The sequence below is a fragment of the Patagioenas fasciata genome, chromosome 6 (genome assembly GCF_037038585.1).
Source record: "Patagioenas fasciata isolate bPatFas1 chromosome 6, bPatFas1.hap1, whole genome shotgun sequence".
Classification (NCBI taxonomy): Eukaryota; Metazoa; Chordata; class Aves; order Columbiformes; family Columbidae; genus Patagioenas; species Patagioenas fasciata.
The window spans coordinates 29,240,860-29,261,248 of NC_092525.1; the positions used below are offsets into that span (position 1 = coordinate 29,240,860).

General features: G+C 41.0%; 2 protein-coding genes across 5 annotated transcripts in view; both read right to left on the minus strand.

The window, feature by feature from the left end:
• Nucleotides 1-1,433: 1,433 nt before the first annotated feature.
• Nucleotides 1,434-11,000, minus strand: S1PR1 (sphingosine-1-phosphate receptor 1). 2 transcript variants are annotated; one of them, XM_071810358.1, is made up of 4 exons: nt 10,924-11,000; nt 10,686-10,801; nt 7,945-8,212; nt 1,434-6,185 (listed from the first exon to the last, which is right to left on the minus strand). In XM_071810358.1, exon 4 carries the CDS (start codon nt 6,069-6,071, stop codon nt 4,932-4,934), a length of 1,140 nt encoding a protein of 379 aa, XP_071666459.1. In that variant the 5' UTR covers nt 6,072-6,185; nt 7,945-8,212; nt 10,686-10,801; nt 10,924-11,000; the 3' UTR covers nt 1,434-4,931. The 2 variants fall into 2 exon arrangements, with proteins under 2 accessions (XP_071666459.1, XP_065698608.2); XM_065842536.2 differs by lacking the exons at nt 7,945-8,212; nt 10,686-10,801; nt 10,924-11,000 and adding an exon at nt 7,351-7,516.
• The window catches only part of LOC136103687 (glyoxal reductase-like), a 50,596-nt gene continuing 41,034 nt past the window's right edge, over nt 10,828-20,389 (minus strand). The window contains exons 5-8 of one of the 3 annotated variants that reach the window (XM_065842022.2): nt 20,082-20,264; nt 19,487-19,546; nt 16,947-17,048; nt 10,828-11,117 (exon numbers count right to left, since the gene is read on the minus strand). In XM_065842022.2, the coding sequence (XP_065698094.2) occupies nt 16,953-17,048; nt 19,487-19,546; nt 20,082-20,264 (339 nt within the window). In that variant the 3' untranslated portion in view covers nt 10,828-11,117; nt 16,947-16,952. The other 2 variants (XM_065842021.2, XM_071810360.1) reach the window with 2 other exon arrangements.

The window sequence follows — 20,389 nt, forward strand, 5'->3', positions numbered from 1 at the left end:
GTCTTTCACATAAGCTCAAAATAAATATTGGCCTTTGTCTCAGGTTTTCATTATGCGAATCCTAAACCAGGCTTGGTGGAAGGTTCACAGAGGGTTGACAGTGCATTGTCAGGTCTGCTTTATTAGGACTTTTCCATGCTGGAGCGTTCCTGGGTGTGGCTGATGGGATTTCCTGCCTTTTTGTCCTGTGAAGGTAGTACAGAGGGCCCGAGTGCAAGGAAATGGTTCCCACTTCATTCCCGTATAAGATTTTTCGGTAGGATAAGAGATCTGCCTGCGCAGAACTTTGCTGGGGGGGGTTTATTTGAAAACTGCTGCTTTGACACAACATCTCTTAGGATTTGTGGATGAGCAGGGAGACACAAGGAAAACGTCACCCTGTTTTAGCAGGAGAGAGGGCCCTTAGCGTCGTAATTCTCTTCAGTGGATCACATACCTCTCTACTAATTATGTTCCCAGCTTCCCCGCCAAACAATTTTTTTCCTTAACATCTTAATTTATATTAGATGCTTGAGTTTCAGAACTCTCTAGACACTTATTTCAGCAGCAAATTTGTACTGGAACGAGTTAGCTGTACCACATGTTCTTGTATCTAGCTCCTGTGTGCAGAGTGAATTTGATTATTGTTAATCACAGAAAATCCTGTGCCTGGAGTAATAATCAAAGGGAGATTTCTTGAGCCAATGTGATTCTTGCAGACTGTATAAAACAAAATAAGGTTCTATCAGAATAAATGAGATGACAGAGAGTGAGCAAATTCCATCTATAAATGCAAAGATGGGATTAGAAAAATTTGTGAAGGCGAATTATAGGAATTGAATTTAGATGGATTTTGCTTGCTTGTTTCTTAAATTCTTGGAAGTTGAGTTGTAGTTGGATTAATTTCATTTTCCAAGAAACAAAGTATGGGGAATTATTGAATAAGTGTTTTCCTGGGGAGTTTAGAACCCCATAAATTACAAAGCCTGTCCTTGGGGAATTTCCAGCATTTCAGAGCTGACGAGGTTAAATTGCTCTGGTCTACATAGCCACATTTTTGGATGCTTTGTCAATCTGACCCTTTTAACAACATCTGATAATGCCGCAGCCCATACAAAATGCAATCAGTATTGAGAGCTTCCAGACCAAATTAGGAATTAGGAAACGTTACGGTTGGGCATTTCCTGTATTTCTTAGTTAAGTAAGAAAAGGATGGATAACAGTATTTTATGCTCTAGTTTTGGTCCTGGCTGCCCGCATGGCACCGCCAGCCCAAGGGCTGTTCCTGCTGCGCTGTCTTCAGGGTGTTCTGGTTGCAGCCCCCACAGCCCCAGGTCTCAGACACACATATCCAGGCTCCCAGCAACAGACATTTTGTTACCATTTTCCATCCCTTTTCTATTCCTCACACTGGAAGAACAGCTAGGAAAAATAATATAAATCGAAGAGCCAGGTTACTCCAGATAATTCAGGCTATTTTATTTCACGTAGACATTTGGTATAATGTACCTTTTCAGTTCTCAGTTCATTTTCTCTGCCAGTTTGTCACATGGCCAACAACAGGACAAAACTGCACACCCTTCGGTGTGGACAGAAGGCTGTCTGGGGCCTGGGAAGGTGCTTTCTACATTGCTCACTTCAAAACTGTGCACTGCACATCTGGCCTAACCTGCTGGGGCACGGTGATGCATGTCTGCGGCCAAGGAGCTGTGGAGTTCCTGTGTAGGAGGTGAAGAGCAGTGCAAATGGCCTGTCTTGTCCTTTTTTTTTTTTCCCAGCAGGAACCCTTACTTTTATTATTGTTATTATTACATTTATTGTTCCCTGTTTGAATCTTATCTGCTTGCATAGATGTGGCCCGTCTGTGGAGGAAACAAATTGCAGTCATCACGATCAAGAATGTAGGAAACGCTTCCCATGGCCCAGTGCCACACTCTGGTGTTTGCATTTTTTTAATTGCATGAATTACGTAGGGCTTTGAGCTCCCCTCCAAAACTGGGCTCCCATCACACAGTCAGCTCAACAGGGAAAACAGTCATTTTCCGCAAAGGCCCAAAGCGTCATTAGAGGAGATAGATAAGTGAGGGATACAGAAACAAAGGCAAAGCGGAGGGAAGTGACTCACCTGTGGGCTATCAGCTACGAGTAAGGCTGGTGGTGGTCACGAGGGGCCAGTGACGCAGCCATGCTGTGACATGGCTCATCCCTTGTCGCAGGATCTCAGATCCGTGAGGGACAAACAACCCTAATGCCCATAAGGCTTCAAGAGCAGAAGGGTGGTCATTGTTTGGATAAAACATCCCTACAAATTCAGATGTCCCCTGTGCATTGCCTCATCCCCATATATCATCTTTATTTACTCACTGGTAGCACATTGAGGGCTTAACTTGGACTTTCATAGTTTATGTAATTTTGGTGCTCTGCACAGAAGTGACTTTATCCCTGGGACAAAGCAGCGCTTTCCCTCATGACTGTCAGCACCCGGTGTAAACCACCCCTGCGCAAATGAAGGCCTGAGCCAAGAGAGACTTTATCTTGTGCGCAAATACAGATTTGACATTTTTTCCAGCCCTGCTCAGGTCACTAATTAAAAGCCTAGGAAGTGAGCACACATGAAATCATTCCTTCCGTACAGGCAGACAGATGGAGAGAAATTCCAGCCTGTTTCCAGTCTTTTGTCTTCAGGGCATTTTTGGAATTTCCTTCAGGAAGCGAGGTTGTGACCCAGAGCCTTCCTCGGTGAGCAGGCTCTCGTTTCCCACAGTAAACCTTGCATGGCAATGACATACAGCACGAGAAGGTGAGGTTTATCTTCGCACTCCAACTGCATCCTGTATGAGCTCCATGGAACTTAAAAGTAATACCGAGAGGGAACGGCAGCAAGAGAGGAAAGGGAAGTCAAGCCTTTGGAAGCAGAATCGCAGCACCTATTCCATTACACCACCACAGTCTTTGCTGGTGGACCCAATGGAGCTTCAGTGGTTGCATAGTTGAGGCCACCTTCTGTGTTTCAGAAACTTCTTTGATGCTTGCAATAAGCTAAGAACTAAACTCACAAATTATATTAGTGATACAAGTGAATTATTTGACTTATTCTACTCCAAGCAGTCATGGCAAAACTGGCCGTCATCTGGTTTTTTTCTTCTGTTTGTACTTCCTTAGCTGTTGGAGACAAATCACTACTGTAGAGATTCTTTTAATGACATTTCATTGATGTGTGTGCTGATGAAAAATTATATTCTGGCATTAATTTTATATTTTACATGATCCTGTAAGTGGTATTATGCATTTTATATCCCCGTAGATTTGGCTCAATCCCAGCAGGTACTGAAATTAAGGAATTCTTTCGCTGACATGTCAACCCTCGCAATAATACAAAACTACTAGTAATCTGATAACAGGATCTTTAAAAAAATCAGTTTATTAATGTTTAGAAGTCAATAAAGCTATGTGCAAATTGAACAATAAAAGTCAGAAACATTTTAAATACTATTTTTTTAAACCAGAAAAAAACCCTCAGTTTAATTGCACTGGAAATTTTACTACAAAGGCAATAATTTTTTTTTTTTTACAAAATACCACTTCTAGGAATTGCCAATAACTGTATATCAGTCAATTGCTCTCAGCTATCCTAGATATACCACTTTTGTTATAGTAATACTCTAGGTGCATGAAGACTCCTGCATCTTATTAACTTATTTACATTGTACACATTCAACCCCATTAGCACAGGTTAGAAAAATAGAGGAGTAAAAATGATGCTGTAAAACAAATACATTCAATTTAATGACAGGTACTTCTTCCATGAACTGATAAAATACAGACATCTTTGCTGGAATTATAGACATTAATAAAATGTGCCAAAATGTATTGCATTTTGTTATGGAAGTGCATTTATCTATAGTCATTTCACTTCAACTTTCCTTTTTTTTTTTTTTCTGAAATTCAATATATTATTTTCAGATTTTCTGACTGATCTTTACCTTTGGAAAGACTATGAACCTGACACCGAAATGCCCCTTCAGTTTTTTGTCAAAAATCCTGCTGTTGTCAGTAGTATCTTACACTATTAGATTTACCTTCAGTCATCTTAAAGAGAAATGACCTTTAGTTCTACCTTGCATTTGTCATGATAACACAGTTTATTTAATGCTATAGAGTAACAAGGCAATCAACGTGTGGGGCCAAATGCTGCTCTGAGCTACTCCATAAAATCTGATGCAGTCAATGGAATTGTACAGGTAAAAGTAACTGCAGAGTCTGGCTCATGGCCGTCAAATGTATTATGGACCCACAGCAAAAATTCACAGCTGTGATCTTGCTAAATAAAACCCCAACAGCTTTGGACTCTGCAAATAAAACCTTATGACTTAACTAAAAACTCTGTAAAGTGATGCCAAATTATGGTTGTATGTGGTCTAAATTATATCTTTGTGTGATCTCTCTCCTTGTTATGTGCTAAACAAACACTTCTGACCAACTATACCAGAACCACCACAAAACTCAGTACAGAAAGATCTTTGTGTCAGTGGTTTGCTGCAAGTAAAGGAGAAATAACTTCACATTCTTCTCACAGGGGAAAGAAAAAAAAAAAGGTTCATTCTCCCTCTCCCACCTCCCCCTCTCTCTTCTCTCTCTTTCTCTCTCACACACCAGGCATCATTTCACCAAGGCATCAGTCTTTCAGAGTTACTAAGGAGATTTCAGGATATGAATGCGCCTGACAATCCCGAGCTGCCTCAGTGCAAAGACAAAACATGCTCCAGGGAAAAAGATTTTCAAGCCAGAACAGTCTGTCCCATTTCTTGAACTCCAGCCTCGCAAGTGCACCATTTGCCTCATTAGAACTAATGCTACTTGCTCACTTAGCCCAACACTGCCGCCGTGAGCAGGAGGCGTCGCAGCTCTGCGATTTCAGAGGAAGGCTCTGAAATACACCCCCATGGTTACTCTTAGGAAGATGAGGTAACATTGCCCGAAGACATGATGGTTTCAGGACGGTCACCTTCCTCCTTCTGTGGGTGGGAGGAATTGTCAGACTTACTCCGGCTGAACTCCATCCCTCCGATGATCGGCCTCTTGAATTTGGTCCCAGAATCCGTCGCGGGACACTTGCAGCAGCACAGAATCTTGATGAAAGCCCTCCGCATCTCTTTGTTTGTCAAGGTGTAGATGATAGGGTTCGTGGCTGAATTGAGCACGGCCAATACTAAGAAATATTCTGCTTTATAGAGGATTGGGCAGGTCTTCACTTTACACCCCACATCCAGTAAAAGCAAGATGAACAAGGGAGCCCAGCAGGCGATGAAGGCACTCAGGACTATGATCACTGTCTTGAGCAAGGCTAGTGACTTTTCTGAGCTCCTAGTAGCTTTGGTAATGTTTTTCCGAAATGTCAGCCTGCGGCTCCTAGTCCTCACCATGGAGTAGATCCTGCAATAGAGGACAACAATAGATAGCAAAAGGCCAGTGAAGACAGTGGTGCAAAACAGAATATAGTGCTTGTGGTAGAGAGGCAGCACGGTGGAGCAGTTGTACAAGAGGCTGATGCAGTTCCAGCCCATGATCGGGAGTCCCCCAAGTATCACGGAGATAACCCAGCATGCGCTGATCAGCAAGAAGGAGCGGAAGCTGTTGCTGCCATTGTGGAGTTTCATCTTCAACATGGTGATGTATCGTTCAATGGCAATGGCCAACAAGCTGAACACTGAAGCTGACAAGGCAACAAACATGCTGCCTTCTCTTACAAACCACTGGGAGGGGGTGAGGCTATAGGTTTTGTGCCCAGATAGCAGGAGGTTGGCGGTGTAAGCCACACCAGCCAGCAAGTCTGAAAGAGCCAAGTTCCCAATGAAATAGTACATGGGTCTGTGAAACTTCTTGGTTTTCCAGATGGTAAGCAAGACAAAAATGTTCTCTAAGATTATAAAGCAGCAAATGATGATAAAAACCACCGATGTCACTTTTATTCCACTGTCCGCATTTTCATTTAGCTTTCCCGTGTAATTATAATGCTCTTTGATGACATAGTTGACATCAGTGTTGGCGAGGTTGCTGACGACCTTCAGCGGGGCAGTGGTGCCGGAGCTCATGGTGCCCGCCTGGGCGCCGCTTCCCCCGCGGCCGCCGGACGGTGACGCCGGCACAACGCCGGTGGCTGCCCCGCAGCCTGCCTGGCACTGCCGCACAGCTCAGAAACCGCAGCCCTGAGAACAAGAGGCACAAAGCCCAGAGTTAAAAGGAAGGCAAACAATGTAACAAATGACAAACAGTTTAAGATGATCTGCTAGTTTAATTGTACATCAGAGTTACAAATGTAATCACACTGGAATCAGTTTCATTCATCTGTTAAAATACATTTAGAAGTTGGTGAGGTGCATTCAATAGGTAATGCTAAGGAGGCAAAAAAAGTTGTGCCATGCAGAGCTGAACAGGTGAACTAGAGTTGGCAAGAGCTGCATTACCGGACTCCTTCCAATGCAAAAAAATCTCAAAGCTCCCCAGCAAGAAGTTCTAGAGTATCTTTTTCTTCAGTAGGAAACACACCTTGTAATACAACAGCAGAGATGAGATTTAAAGGGCTTGATTCAGTTTAACTGCAAATGCATGAAAGCCAGCACAGAAGCTACTCGAAGAGAGACCTATATTCTCCTCCATTAATAAAGCCCGAAAATGTTTTGGAGGGGGGCAGTTATGCAATTCACTGATGCCATCTCGAACAGTGGTGAATTCACTGATGTATATATAAGCAAGAGATCATCTCAAAGCTGTAAACAGGAAAGGGTGCTCTTGCTAAATAAAAAAACATGCTTTACAAAACCCGGATCAGTCAAAAGTTTAGAAAATAAAAATACGTTTAAAAAGCGAGATAGCAAGCCCATTCCATGGGTCTGAAACAAAGAATGGCAAAAAAATACCTTGCATAATTAGCACTGCAAGCTTTTGAAATGGGCACGATTAAGGAATGCAGATATGGATGGAAGTCCATTTACATATAAACTTTTCGATTTTCTAGTGGGCACTTAAAGAGAATTAAAGACATGAAATCACGCCAGGGAAGAAGAACCGGTAGAGCTGTTAAATTACAGCCTAAACTGGGCAAAGCAGGAGGTGCGAGGCCAGTGAGTACGGCTCCCCGCTCTGCTCCCGGCCTCCAGCCCGCACCGCTCCCCAGCCCCATCCCAGCCCGCAGCGCCTCGGCCGGACGCGGCACCAAGCCGGGCACGGCGGGTCCCGGGCACCCCTCGCCTCTTTTGTACCGGGGCTCCGGGGGGACGCATGGAGAGCCGACCCGCGGCGCTGGGACTTGGCGACGGCCCCGGGCTCCGCAGGGACGGCCCCGCGGTGCGGTGCGCGGCACCCCGGCCTTACCTCGCTCAAGCGCGGCGCGGAGCCCACATCGGCCCTGCGCATCTTGCGTGCCCGCGGAGCAACTCCCGCGGGCGGGCTGGGGGCTCGGTGGTTTTAATGTTTCTGCAGCTGCTGCTCTCCACCCCGTTTCCGATTATTCCCCTCTAACTCCTCCCTGCTGGCGGCCACGGGGCGGCTCGGCTGCGGGACCTGCCCGCCCCGCCCGGGACCCGCGGCCCCCGGGCACCTTCGCGGCCCCGCCCCGCCGGCTCTGCTGTGCTGGGGCTTTACAGACCCGACAGGCTTGGGGAAGAAAGAGGGGCCGAGGCGGGGAGCCCTCCGCGGGACACACCTCGCCCTGCCCGGCCGCGGGAAGGGGACGCCCCGGTCGGGCTCCAGCCACCCCTGCGCCGGCCCCGCCGCTGGCCGCGGGGGAAGGAGGTGTCGGCGGGGCCCGGCCGGCTCGCAGCACGGCCTCTGCGCCTCGTGGGGTGCCGGGGGCATCTCCCCCCTCTTCTGTGTACGAGCAGCAGGGATAAGGGCAAAGGAAACAACCCGTGTGCCACCTCAGTCTTGGCTCTTGCGGGACATCATAAGTAATGTTGAAGGACATACCTGGAAGATGCTCTTCCCTTTTCTGTGCAGAGGTGGGGTTTTGTCCTGGCAGGCCCAGGGGCCTGCAGGCTCCCGCAGGGCTGGGTAACTCAGCACCAACTCCCCTGAGCTCGCACCAGCCCCACGGGCAAGGCTGGGTGCCAGCCAGCACTCAGGGAAGGCAGAAGTCAGCACTGGCCCATGGCCGACGAGAGATTCACTTCACACCACTGTTAAACACGACCCTCTGCTGCTGTTTTCAAAAAACTTCCTGAATATTCAGAGGATTCTGTAAAACACCGGCATATTTGAAAATATTAATAAGTTTTAAATTACTTTTTTTTAAAAAAACGGCAATGACAACTACAACGGTAACAGTGCTATTACATGGAGACTGAGAAAGAAGTGAGTTTACGTTTATATAATTCCTTCTCTCTTCAAACTTCTAAAAGAAAAAACACCTCAGTGTATGTGAAATGGTAACTGTTGGTGATCTACTGCTGTGCTTGCTGCAGAAGTTCTCCTTCCTTGCTGTGTTCTCTCTAACTCCACTTCAAATTGAAACACAAAAGACTACCCAGAGCTCAACAGATTTAGGTTTTTCAGTTCACAGCATCGCACCAGTCAATTAGCAGTAGCAGTCCTTACGAGGAAGCAGCTTTCCTCTGAAAGACAGCAAGAGTAACTCTACCCTCAGGAAGAGAGTCCCTCTCTTATTTATGCTAATAGTCATGCTTCGATTGCTCCACGCCTCTCCCAGAATGACTCAGATAAATTACACTGGCAAACAGACATTTACTCTTCCACCACAAAGCTAGAAACTTGAAAAGATGTTTAGCCTCCTGAGAGCCTGGAGGAAAATACAGCCGTTAAATTACAACTGTCAGAAAAGGCATGCAAGATAAATCACGCTTGAGGTTGACATATGCATCCCCTGCAACTGCCTGACATACCCTAGATATTTCAAGCTTTCCCCCTTGTTTAGCTAATTTATAGAAAATACTAAATAGAAGTGAATTCATTTGGCATTTTCTTCTAGGAAATAATTCTCACATAATTTTAAGCAAGGGGAACATATTAAAGGAACATGCTTTAATTAAAGGACAGAATGACTCATGGTTTCAGCAGTCAGATGTACAGGCTTTCACGTTTGGGTTATTGGTCAGCCGAGAGGCTACAACTCAGAGATGTGACATCCAACAAATTATTTTCAAAGGCTGTGTAAAATACTTGGGCAACATCAGTTCCACTCCAAGCACTTGGGTATTTGTATCACAAAAAGCATAATTAAAATTAGATGACCACACACATCATAGCCCTCTTGACATCTCAGCAGAGAGGAAACTGCAATACAGCTTCATTTTTCTCAGGCAAATGAAGCCAGATCAGCTGCATTTGCACTGGTGGCTGTCTGAAACCTCAGAGACACAGGTAAACGTGGCTCAGCAGCACAAGTTGTAGCTTGCTTATGAGGGCTGAAACACAAACAGAAGTAAGTTCAGGTTGGTCCAGCCAACTCTAGCAAAAGTACGTTGGTGTTTAATGAGGTGATTTATACCAGGGTTATACTCCATCCCCAGCAACAGAACAAGAACTCTTTTCTTAGTATCTCCCCAACTGCCAAGTCCAGTGTTAAGGAAGCTTGTACTTCAATGAAAAGCCCTGCAGAAATCCAGGGTAGATGTAGCTCCTTTGAGAAAGTGACTCTAGAGTTACCTACAGTCAGAATAAGGAGAAAGGACAACACACTTAGTCACACACCATTTCAGAAATAACCGGAACGCAGGCCTCAGTCAGTGGGAGGGCTGCACGCATCATGACACCAAACTTATACATAGGAGCTGCTTGACCTGGGTAAACCAGTTAAAAAAAATGCTTGTGCAACATGTCCACAAGCGTAAAGAGGCAGACACTTCTGTTCACAGAGATCCCGAATATGTATGTGCTCTCAGACACTTGAGTTTTTGGGATGAGCAGAAACTCATGTTTTAGGGTCTGGCACCAAGAAAAAAAAAAAGGCTGCCCATGATAACCAAAGTTCTTGTGAACCTTTCAGTAAGAACTTAGTGTGGTGGGGATTTCAGAAACCTGGCTAGTCGCAGGGCAGTTTTCCAGCTGGAGAAAGCTTCAATCTTGTCAGAAAAGAGGCTGCAAGCTGGGGTGTTCCCAAAGCCTGCACACTGACAGACTGGTGGCACTGATGCCACCAGAAGACGACGCTGTCTAAATGTGAGCACCGCTGGACAACACACAATTAAATCAGAGGAGTGTCTGAACATGATCCACCTTGAAAAGATACAGAAAATCCCTGCAGGACAGATTAGCAGGAGATTTTTCTCCAACACATTACTGTTACGCACTTTCAAAATTTTTTTATCTATATATAAGCAAAAAAAACTTTTATTCATCTTGATGCAGCTTAGGCCACGAGCCAGACACGTTCCTCCCTCATGTGGTGGGTCAAGATGGGATCCTTGAAATGGTGTTAATGGAACACATTTGCTCACCAAGAAAGCACAAACAGCGGCCTGCAGAATCCTTCAAAATTCTCATGACGAGGATAAATTTAAAAAACAGTATAAAAAAAATCAGGTTCTGCAATCCCAGAACAAATATTCCAACATTCCATATTTTTAATAATTTTTCAAGATTTACATGCATTGTAGCATGCTCTTATCTGTGCCTATAGGTAACTAATACTTTTCAAAACAAAAGAAAATAAATTGTTCAAATGTGTTAAAATGACATCTTAAATGAAGTACCTGCAAGCAGCAGAAACTTAATTACAATACTGTGAGACAGCTCAACCCATACTGGGAGAATATGCCGGAAAGTTCCAAGAAAGCAGAGAAAATGCTGAAATTAAGCATTCCTGTATCTGTAAGAAAGTAACAAATAAAAGCATAAACTAAATTATTTTATTAATTTGTTAACAGTAGAAACAAGTCATTGATATTGATTTTTGATTATTGATTGATATTTCTCAAGTACTCTCAATACCCAAGAGAACAATTTAGCTTTATTGTTCCGTTTAAAATGAATTAATGTTTCAGTTGCATCACTTTTGCAGTGTAGAACAATCTCATTTTAAATTATCCTTTCCACCATGGATAGGTTAGATGAATTAATTTTCGGCTGATATTCATAGTGTTCAAAAATTCCATGTCTTCTTCCTTCAGATTAAAATCAAAAACCTGGTTTGGAAAAAAAAGAATTGGTATGAGAACATTGCAAAGACTAAAGCACAAATATTTGTTTAGTATTAGTATTCTATAATTTAGGTGGTCTGGTTTTAAGTTCTTGATATTGATAATTAATATAAATTAAATGTCCTTTTTTGTTTTTAAAGGCTGTTGTAAAAAGTTTGCTATATTCATTTTAGTAAGAATTTGTACTTTAGTTTTAGATCACTAAGCTGAACATAACATTAGGAAAAGCTTAAGTCCAAGTGGAAAGAATTGAAGCAGTTGAGAAAGTGACATGCAATAGTTTTACTGGATATCATTGCACCCAAAACCATACACACTTTAATATATCCAACTGTGATTTATATATATATATATATATATATATATATATATATATTAAAAAAAATATATAAATATATAGCAGAAGTTCTACATTAATGAAATTGTATAATGCAGCATTAGAAAATATTTTGAAGGTTAATTTTTTTTTCCCAGTGATACAGATCAGTTAACTAAAGTCCTACTGTATGTTTTCTTCTAGGGCCAACTAGAGACATTAATGGAGATTATACCTGAACTTAACACAGTATTCTGAAGAAACAGAAGTCTCAGATGGAAAATCCGCAATTATTTGGCAAATTACAGCTATTACTTATCTGTAATACTGGGAGGAGACAACCAAGCAGTAAAAGAACCATTTCCAAAAAAGAAAAAAAAAAAAACCAACAAAACAACAAAAAACAAACCCACAAAACCACCAGTGATCATTTTCAGATTAATCAAAGGTACTTCTATCTGGTTTGTAAGGCATTCATGACAATCACGCAAAAAAAAATCTCACAAACCACGTGATATAAAATAGCTGGTTGCTGTTTTGTTAATATAAAGAGTCCATAATATATATATTTTTTTGAACATCAGGAATGTGAATTTATACCACAGTATGTATATGTATGACCTTGACAGGTTTGCTTCAGATTAATCTTCTACCACATTTCTACTGCACCCAAAGCAAGTGATTTACTGTAAATTTATCTTGGCAACATTATACATATGGATATTCAAGGGGATGAATTTGAGTCACGAAGAACCACTAGGAAAGAATGACTTCATAGAAAAAAGAAAAACAAAATAGAACAAAACAACCCAACAATCTCTGCCCTCCTTGTTATCAGGAAACTGTGAAAGTAATTGTACACTCCCCCATGCTCCAAATTCACAGCCAAGTTATAAACTTAGCACTACTTCATTATACTGGAATTGTGAAGCCTCATCTAGAAAGTTCTGGAAATCTGTTTTGCTGGAGAGAAAACAGAGCAATCATTAATAGGATGATAATGCTGATAACATACTCCTGAATTTCCTATTAGTTCAGCTACAGAATGGTTCTTAAAGGGCATTGGTGAGCAAAGCCACTATTCAGTATTCCTCTCGGGTGCAGTGATTGAGATTGGTACAATGGATCTGTACAAAGTTGCTTAGAGAAGCACATCCCATAATGGTGGCGATGCCCTAAGTGGTTTACAGAGCAATACATATTGTATCACTGAGAAGTAGTATCAGTGTCACTGATTTAAATTCATTTCAGGCTTTGTGCTTCTCTGGTCCCTCAGAAGTCATTACTATTGTGTAATGTCCTGGCAGTTGTAATTAGTCCAATGTGATGCTGCAGATGGATAAGCAGCCATTCATAAAGACAAAGAGTAAGGTTGCATCGCTTGTATCACAAATATAACATAGGCTTACTGCAAGGCAGTGCAAATACTCAACATCTTATTTCAAAAATGCAGAAATCTTAATGGAGGCTGCAAAAAGAGCCAAAAGATTAAGTACAGAAAAAGACTCCCAGCAAACAACACAAAAAATTGCCAGAAGGTTGGTTTATGTGTTATTTTACCCAATGCACTCTAGTCAGAGATGAGCTTCAAAGCTTTGCAGGGGGTGTGGCAATGTGGAAAGAGTGACCGGCTTGGATTCAATTACTCTCAGCAAGAGCTACTCCACCTTTGTCCCCATTTTCAAAAACATGGGGTTAATGTCATTTTTCCTGTCAGAACAGTTCAACACTGCTACTTTAAAAAGAACATCAGCTGGTGTGAGCCACGGCACAAAAAGAAGGGTGACTATTATGCAGTCTGCTTGGCTTAGTAGATTTGCGAACTTACTGGTATTAGAGTTTATTGATTACAAATGCTAGTCAGAAAAATGATGTATTGAAAGTTATGTTGGGGGTCAGGTGTGGTAGAAACACTTCTGCAGCCTAATTAAAAATTTTCCTCCTGAAGTAAGCACTTTACAAAAACATTCCTATTATTTTCCAACTAAATATTCTTAGGTGCTTTCATCTCCGGTAATGTAAGAGATGAAATTCAGAAACAGGCAAGAAAATGGAGAGAGAGCGCCACGCAGAATCAGACAAGAAGCTACCATCTGTGCAGAAAATAGTCTCATGCTTTCCACTGACTTTCAGTTTATTTTTTTTCTTTCCTTAGTTGTTTCAAGAGAGTTCCCTTCCTTCAGGAGTACAGTGCTCCTGCAAAGGCAGCTGACTGCACTTAGCTAGATAACACTGATTAATTGTATCTTATTTTACATAGAGGTTTATCTCCAGTAGAAGGGACTGCCCCAATCAGTCACTACCATAAACGACCTGTATAATAGAGAAAAGTGCTTTTAATTTTCAGGTGTATGCCCCATTCCTATTGGCAAGACGATGGGTTACACTGAAAAAATGGATGCATTGCTGTATCTTAAAAATGGTCATTGTAGAAAGGTGAAAAAGTTTTCTCTCTAGAGAAAGCTTGTCTTAGAGAAATATGGACAAGAGGAGGAATTTCAGCCCTGGGGATGAGTATGCATATAATCCCAAGAATTCACTTGAAGGATGAATTCTGAGTTCACAGAACAACAATACTTAAAAAACGAGCAACTCGAGGCTAACTGACCAAAGAAGAAATAAGAAATGGAGTTAAACTTTCTAGTTTTGTATGTTAAGCAATTTTATATCCTTTTTGCCTTCTAGGTTCTGCTTCTTTTACAGAACATCACTCCTCACTGCTATCCCTAAATCTACTGTTCACTTTCCAATTTCTTATTAGTTGTCTTTTTTCATAATAGTATGATCAAAGTTGTCGGTACTTTAGAAATGTTCATTTAGATGAGGTGATAGAGACTTATTCTTCAGCAGCCTTTGCTTAAAAAGAAAACTATCTCCCACAAGTATAATGTCAATTTAGTTATATGGCGGAGCATAAAATATGAATCTACTGAGTCTGTCTTTCCTTCTGCAAAAAGAGGATTTGCTCAATGACTTCAAGTTAACATAGTATAAAACTTGTGCATGCCATCTTCAAAGGAAGAGACCTATCCCAAGCACACAGGAGATAACAGGGCTCCAGTGTCTTGGGCAATTACAGCTTCTAGCAGAAAACAATGGCTACTAGTGATGGCACAATGTGCAAAACTGCCCACCACACCTGGGAGAAAGATAGTGTGGGTCAGCTGCGTCCTGGCGCTTAAAAAGCTTATATTGCCTCAAATCACACTCAACTTTATGCCTAGTTAAAATTAAACTCTTCCAGTTAGATACCAGGATCTAGACCAGAGAAAATGCTGGCTTGACCTCCTAGCAAAAGTAGATGTAGACATAAAAACCACTGTAAAATCTCTTTGATAGAGGGAGCAAGGAAATACATCAATGAATTAGGAAGCCATCCTCACTGCAGCCTGAAGTCATCCATGTGAGCGTTTTGCAAGAAAATCTGGTTTACTTCTATCTAGTTCAGAACAAGGAGGTAATCAGTCAGAAATAAGTGCAGAAAAAACAGAACTGTTCTGACCAACACGGGACTACTAAATGTGTTATTAGTCCTAACTGATATTGTTCTGGTAATGCTGAGGTAGAATTTGCTAGCATATATCAAGATTTGGTTCACTTTGTGTGCATAATTTGTGTTGGAAATAGTATGTTGATGTGATGTCTGTTTCTTTAAAGAAAACTAAAGGTAAATCTCCAACTTCTCTTTTGTAGTTTCAGTGAAAGTCTTCAGTGAAGCCAAAAAGCCACATGGAGTGAATACTAGGCACATGATTCACTTCTAGTTCTCTTTTTATGAATTCAGATACAGTGTGAAGCAAGGAGTCACTCAACAGCACAGTAACAGGTCTTTTTTTTTAATATTGCTAAGGTAGCTAAGGCTGTTCCATGAAGTGACTTTTGAAAAGCAGGATTAGCTGATGACTACTGGTAGAAAGGCTTATTTCTGGGCAATGTTCCAAATTTTCACTTGGTCATTGCAGTTGTTTTCTGCAAAAGATAGAAAAACACCCTAAAAATTACCTTTATTTTATAAATAAGCCTTACTTTGTGGAACTACTGAACCCCTCGTCACAACTGATAAGCCAGGTACATAGCTGTTCATAGGCACCTGAAGTGCCATTCCCAGAAAATGAAGCACCCCAAACTGCAGGTCACACTTGGAACTCTAGAAGATAACTTTACTGTGAAGACTGTGCATCTTTCTCGGGACAGTACATTGTACAGGTATTAGTGATCACAGCATTTCTTACAATATCTTGTATTTTAACATAATAAATAATACATTAACGATTCCAGAAGCAAATCTAGACAAACTCTGAGGACCTGTTATCAAAAAGGTAAGTTTGGCTGTATTTTAGCCAAGCTGTACAGAAGCTCTACTTTGAGGACAAACAATGCAGGCTAGAATATATGACTGCTCTGAGTTGCTTCTTGATAAGAACTGAGGAGCTTTGTTTCACCATATGACTAAAGCAGAACAGCACTGGGAAAACTGCCTCAGGAAATCCCCACACAATATAAATCACACTCAGATTTTCCATACCTTTCTAGACACAGGAACTCCTAAAATATTAAACCAATGTGACTAGAAGTTGAATACTCAGGTGATAAAAGACTTCACAGACATGTTTCTCAAAACAGATCTGTAAATTACATATATCTATATGTACATCTCTCTATATACATACATGTTTTATAAGAAAATCTGAGGAATTGTATAGTCTCTTAATGAGTTTTCCTGGACAAATCCCAAACGAAAGCTAAACTAGTTGTCACTAAAAGCTATACAAAATTCACCTGAATTTCCAGTAGAAGATCAGTAATAACAAAGATGCTTCTTCAGCTCTTAGAGCTTGCTGCTCAACTCTTAGACAGGCAGATAGTTTATTTGTACACGGAAAGACTTCTACTTTGTTATAACTACAGGCTAGTAAAGAATATGCATAGAAATCTCTGGGTCAATGCCATTATTATGCAGTAATATGCATAAAAAAGGTTTTTTTGGGTGGCGCTCAGATATTGCTTATGACAGTGAGATTATATTTTTGATGGAGATTTGCAGTATATTGTACAACATAAATACTGTAATAATAATGGTATTAATGTATTTTTTCACCCAGGTTTTTCTCCTTCATACGTTTTATCCCTCTAACAAAGTACTTGAAAAATTATTTCATATTTAGCACCTGTGTTGTACACTAGTAGGTAGCATTTTTTCTTACACTTTTAAAGAAGGGTTATCTCATGCTCTTTGATTAAAGAGCCTGAGGTAGGGTCAATGGCATAAATAGGCTTTGCATGGGCCTCAGCGAGCTACGGATCAGGATTTGAGACTGAAATCTAAGATCTCTGTACGAAAGTGCTACCCTCTAAAATATGTTTTGTCTGTTACCAATGTTAAGGATTTCAAATAAGTTATCATTAATAGCAGATATTAATCTTACTATTATATTCTTATTGTAACTGTCCCTGAGTTTAAAGTACATGGTGTGACTGACAAAGGAAAAAGCTCAAACCTTCATTCACAAAATAAGGCTTGGGTCCCAGGAAACATGTCTCCCATCATGCATTCCATTCAGAATTTCAACATCGTCTTCTGCTATTGTAAAATCAAACACCTATGGGAATGCATATATAATTAACATAACGAACAAAGAGAAAAATCAGGAGTGTTTCTGTTATTTAACCTGACCAAGACTCATTCAAAGGTAAGGCAGAATTTTTCAATATTTTTCCTTCTGGAAATTCTTCTTATATTTTGTCATAGGCAAATATTCCATAAAGCTGACAGGCTCCACTAGGTCCTTTGCTCCTTTTGTGACTAATTTTTATCTGTAGACTCTGTTCAGATGATTTTGTGGCACTCTGGCGCCAGCAAGGGTCCAAGACAATGAGAGCATCAAAGGTGTTTTTGACAGCACTCTATATGGTCACTGCCAGAGGTATAAATATTTTTCCCCATGACAGTGGTGAGGCACTGGGACAGGCTGCCCAGAGAAGCTATGGATGACCCATCCTTGGATGTGTACAAGACCAGGTCTGATAGGGCTTTGAGCACCCTGGTTAAGTTGAAGGTGCTTCTGCACATGGCAGTAGGTTGGAACTAGATGATCTTTAAGGACCCTTCCAACCCAAACCATTCCATGATTCTATGATATGAATATCCGGACTGCAACCACTCTGGAAACCTGAGCTCAATCTTTCACTTATATCCAAATGTCCAGTTTAGATTGTTACAGTTCTTTTCTTTGGAACTTTAGACAAGGAGAATTATTAGAAGGTATGAGGACATTCACAAAGGTAGCAAAGCAAAGGCTATAACTATCTTTTCTATGTGCACTTAGACAAAACACACACGGATCAGCTAGTACAGAAACAGACACAGTGCTGTAGTGCCTCAGTACTAACTTGAACCTGAAAGTGGCCCTTGTTTGCACACACTGGTTCTTACAGCAAATGACTTCTCCTGTGACAAGACCTGCAACGTGAATAACAGCGTCAGTGTTTTCTTAGCAGGTGTTTTATTCAGACATTATGACTTCAGAACTGAAGTTGCTTTAAGTTGGTCTGTTGTCTTTATCAGAGCTCCTTCATACTCAACAAAAAGATCCTGTGGAGCCTGAACTGCTGCCAAATGAGCTCCTCCCATCCTGCATTATCCAGCAATCACTGTCTGCTAGAATGACCCTTGTAGTCAAACCTCAGTGCTCAAGCTTTTGAAACCTAAACCAGGGATCAGTCACAGAAACAGAAAATTATATTACATTATATTATATTATGTTATATTCTTTATAATTTTATTTTAAGGGCTTAATGACGTCCATGCTTTCACCAGCTTGACTAGAGGTGGCAGAGACTCAGGCCAACACAGTGGCATGGAGGAAAGAATAAAAAGAGATGTGATAACCAACATCCGATAAACGCGCCAGTTCTCCCCTCTTCCTCTCCATCCCAAGTGGTTTAATTTTTGCTGCAATGCATTCCCTCAGTTGTGGGGGGTGGCATGCAGTAAACTCTGTAAAAATAAAATTAATCTGGATTTAAAATATCATTGGGGAAAATAAAATAAAATACTGAATAAGGAAAGATTTTTAACCTGGTTTTGTTCTCTGATCTGGTTCACCAAACAGCACCACGAACAGCTGTGCTTGTACCACAGCAGACAGTGTGCATGTCAGAATAAATAGTCAAGGCAGGAACTATTACACCTAAACAGGCATAACCACCAGGAGAAATCCTCATTACATGTACATTGATTTACGCTGACACACAGAGTGATTTAACTAACAGACAGAAGTTTCCTATCTTCTTGGGAAGTTTCTTCCTGATTTGCCAAACAGTTCATATCCTACGATATTTTTGGAAGTAACAATAAGGTTGTTGTGGTTTCTCCTCCCCTCCCCCAAAGAAAGCACACTTTCAGATTAGAGAAACTGAGGGAAAAATGAAGTAAGGAATTAAAAACACCAGGTATGAAAAGAAAATTTTAAAAGGGTGGGGAGAATCGTGCTGCCCATCCTCATTTGTTGCCTGCTTTTCTTTGACCACCCCCTTCATGCTGGGACCTTCTCTGCAAGTTGAGCAGAAGGAAGAAGGTGGGGAAGAGTCAGCTCTGGCAGTACGATGATTTCCATAGGTCTGTAGCTGGGATGTCCCCCAGAGAGTTTTACAGCTTTCACATGGTGTGACGCATAGCATACAAACTCCTTCCATTTGGCCTATGTGCCCATCACGAAAAGGACCTAACCAGAACCACATTAGAATGTTCTACAATCAGCCAAGTAATAAATGAAAATATTAATAAGAAAAAACAACTATGAAAGGTCTTTCTATGGATATCTTTTTTAAACACAGCAGTTAGCTCTCCAGTTGATTTCTGACATTTGTGAATTATGGTTTTCTATTATATTGTAGTAATTTTATGGTAACATTATTGGCCAATTATAACTGAGTTGTCCCAGTATAAAACTGGTATAGGAGAAAGGACAGGCAAACCAAAGTATTAAAAACAGTAATTCAGATGTTAGTCGGACTTGAGCGCATAACCAAATATTACCTTGCAGTTTTCCTGTATCCTTTCTGCTTTTGTGGACTTTGGAATAGTGACAATGCCATTCTGAAAAACATAATGCTTTTCATCATTAAAATGTCCATAGTTTCAAAGAAAATAATCTCTCTTCAAAACATTTCAAGACATTCCTCATGTCTTCTGAGGTTTTAATTTCATTTTTTCAGGACAATGGCATTTCTATATGCAGCTCTAAGTGCAGTTATATACACTGCATTAAATTCCAGCACAGATGATGTGGTTTATATCAACTTTATACACTATTTCACTGCTTAGTACTTCATGTTGAGCAACAGAAATGGAATGATGCCCCATACTGCTTGTAACATTTAGCTTGAAAACACCACTTTTATTGGTGGTTCTTTTTATTCTTTACAATCAGACTATTTGCATATTTAAAATATTGCTGTGCTTTTTGTACTACATTCCAAATTTCCAGTACAGCAAAGTTAGTTCACGAGATAACAACAAATGGAAGGCAAAAATACTTTCTGTATAAATTCTGGTGTGATGCACACAACCCAAACTCTTTGCATTTTTGTCCTGAGAGAGAAGATGAATTTTTATTACCACCCTCCATTACCTGTATACTCCAGCGTATGCAAATCTGTGCAGGAGTTCTGCCATATTTCTCTGCCAGCTGAATGATACTGGGATGGGTGAGTGCTTCCCCTTTGGCTAAAGGACAGTAGCCTTCAAAAACAATATCTCTGCTTCTGCAATAATCAACCAGCTCCTGAGGTCTTTGGAAAGGGTGGTATTCAACCTTAGATAAATAGAAATAAACTTTTAGTAAAAACCTTGAGAGTACATTTAGTAGAAAACATCATGGATAAATGAAAAGATTTTTTCTGTCATTTTAAAAGTACACCATGAGTGAAATCACTGCTT

Bases quoted from the DNA above. Each gene is read 5' to 3' on its own strand.
- S1PR1 (XM_071810358.1), bottom strand. From the start codon at position 6,071: ATGAGCTCCGGCACCACTGCCCCGCTGAAGGTCGTCAGCAACCTCGCC.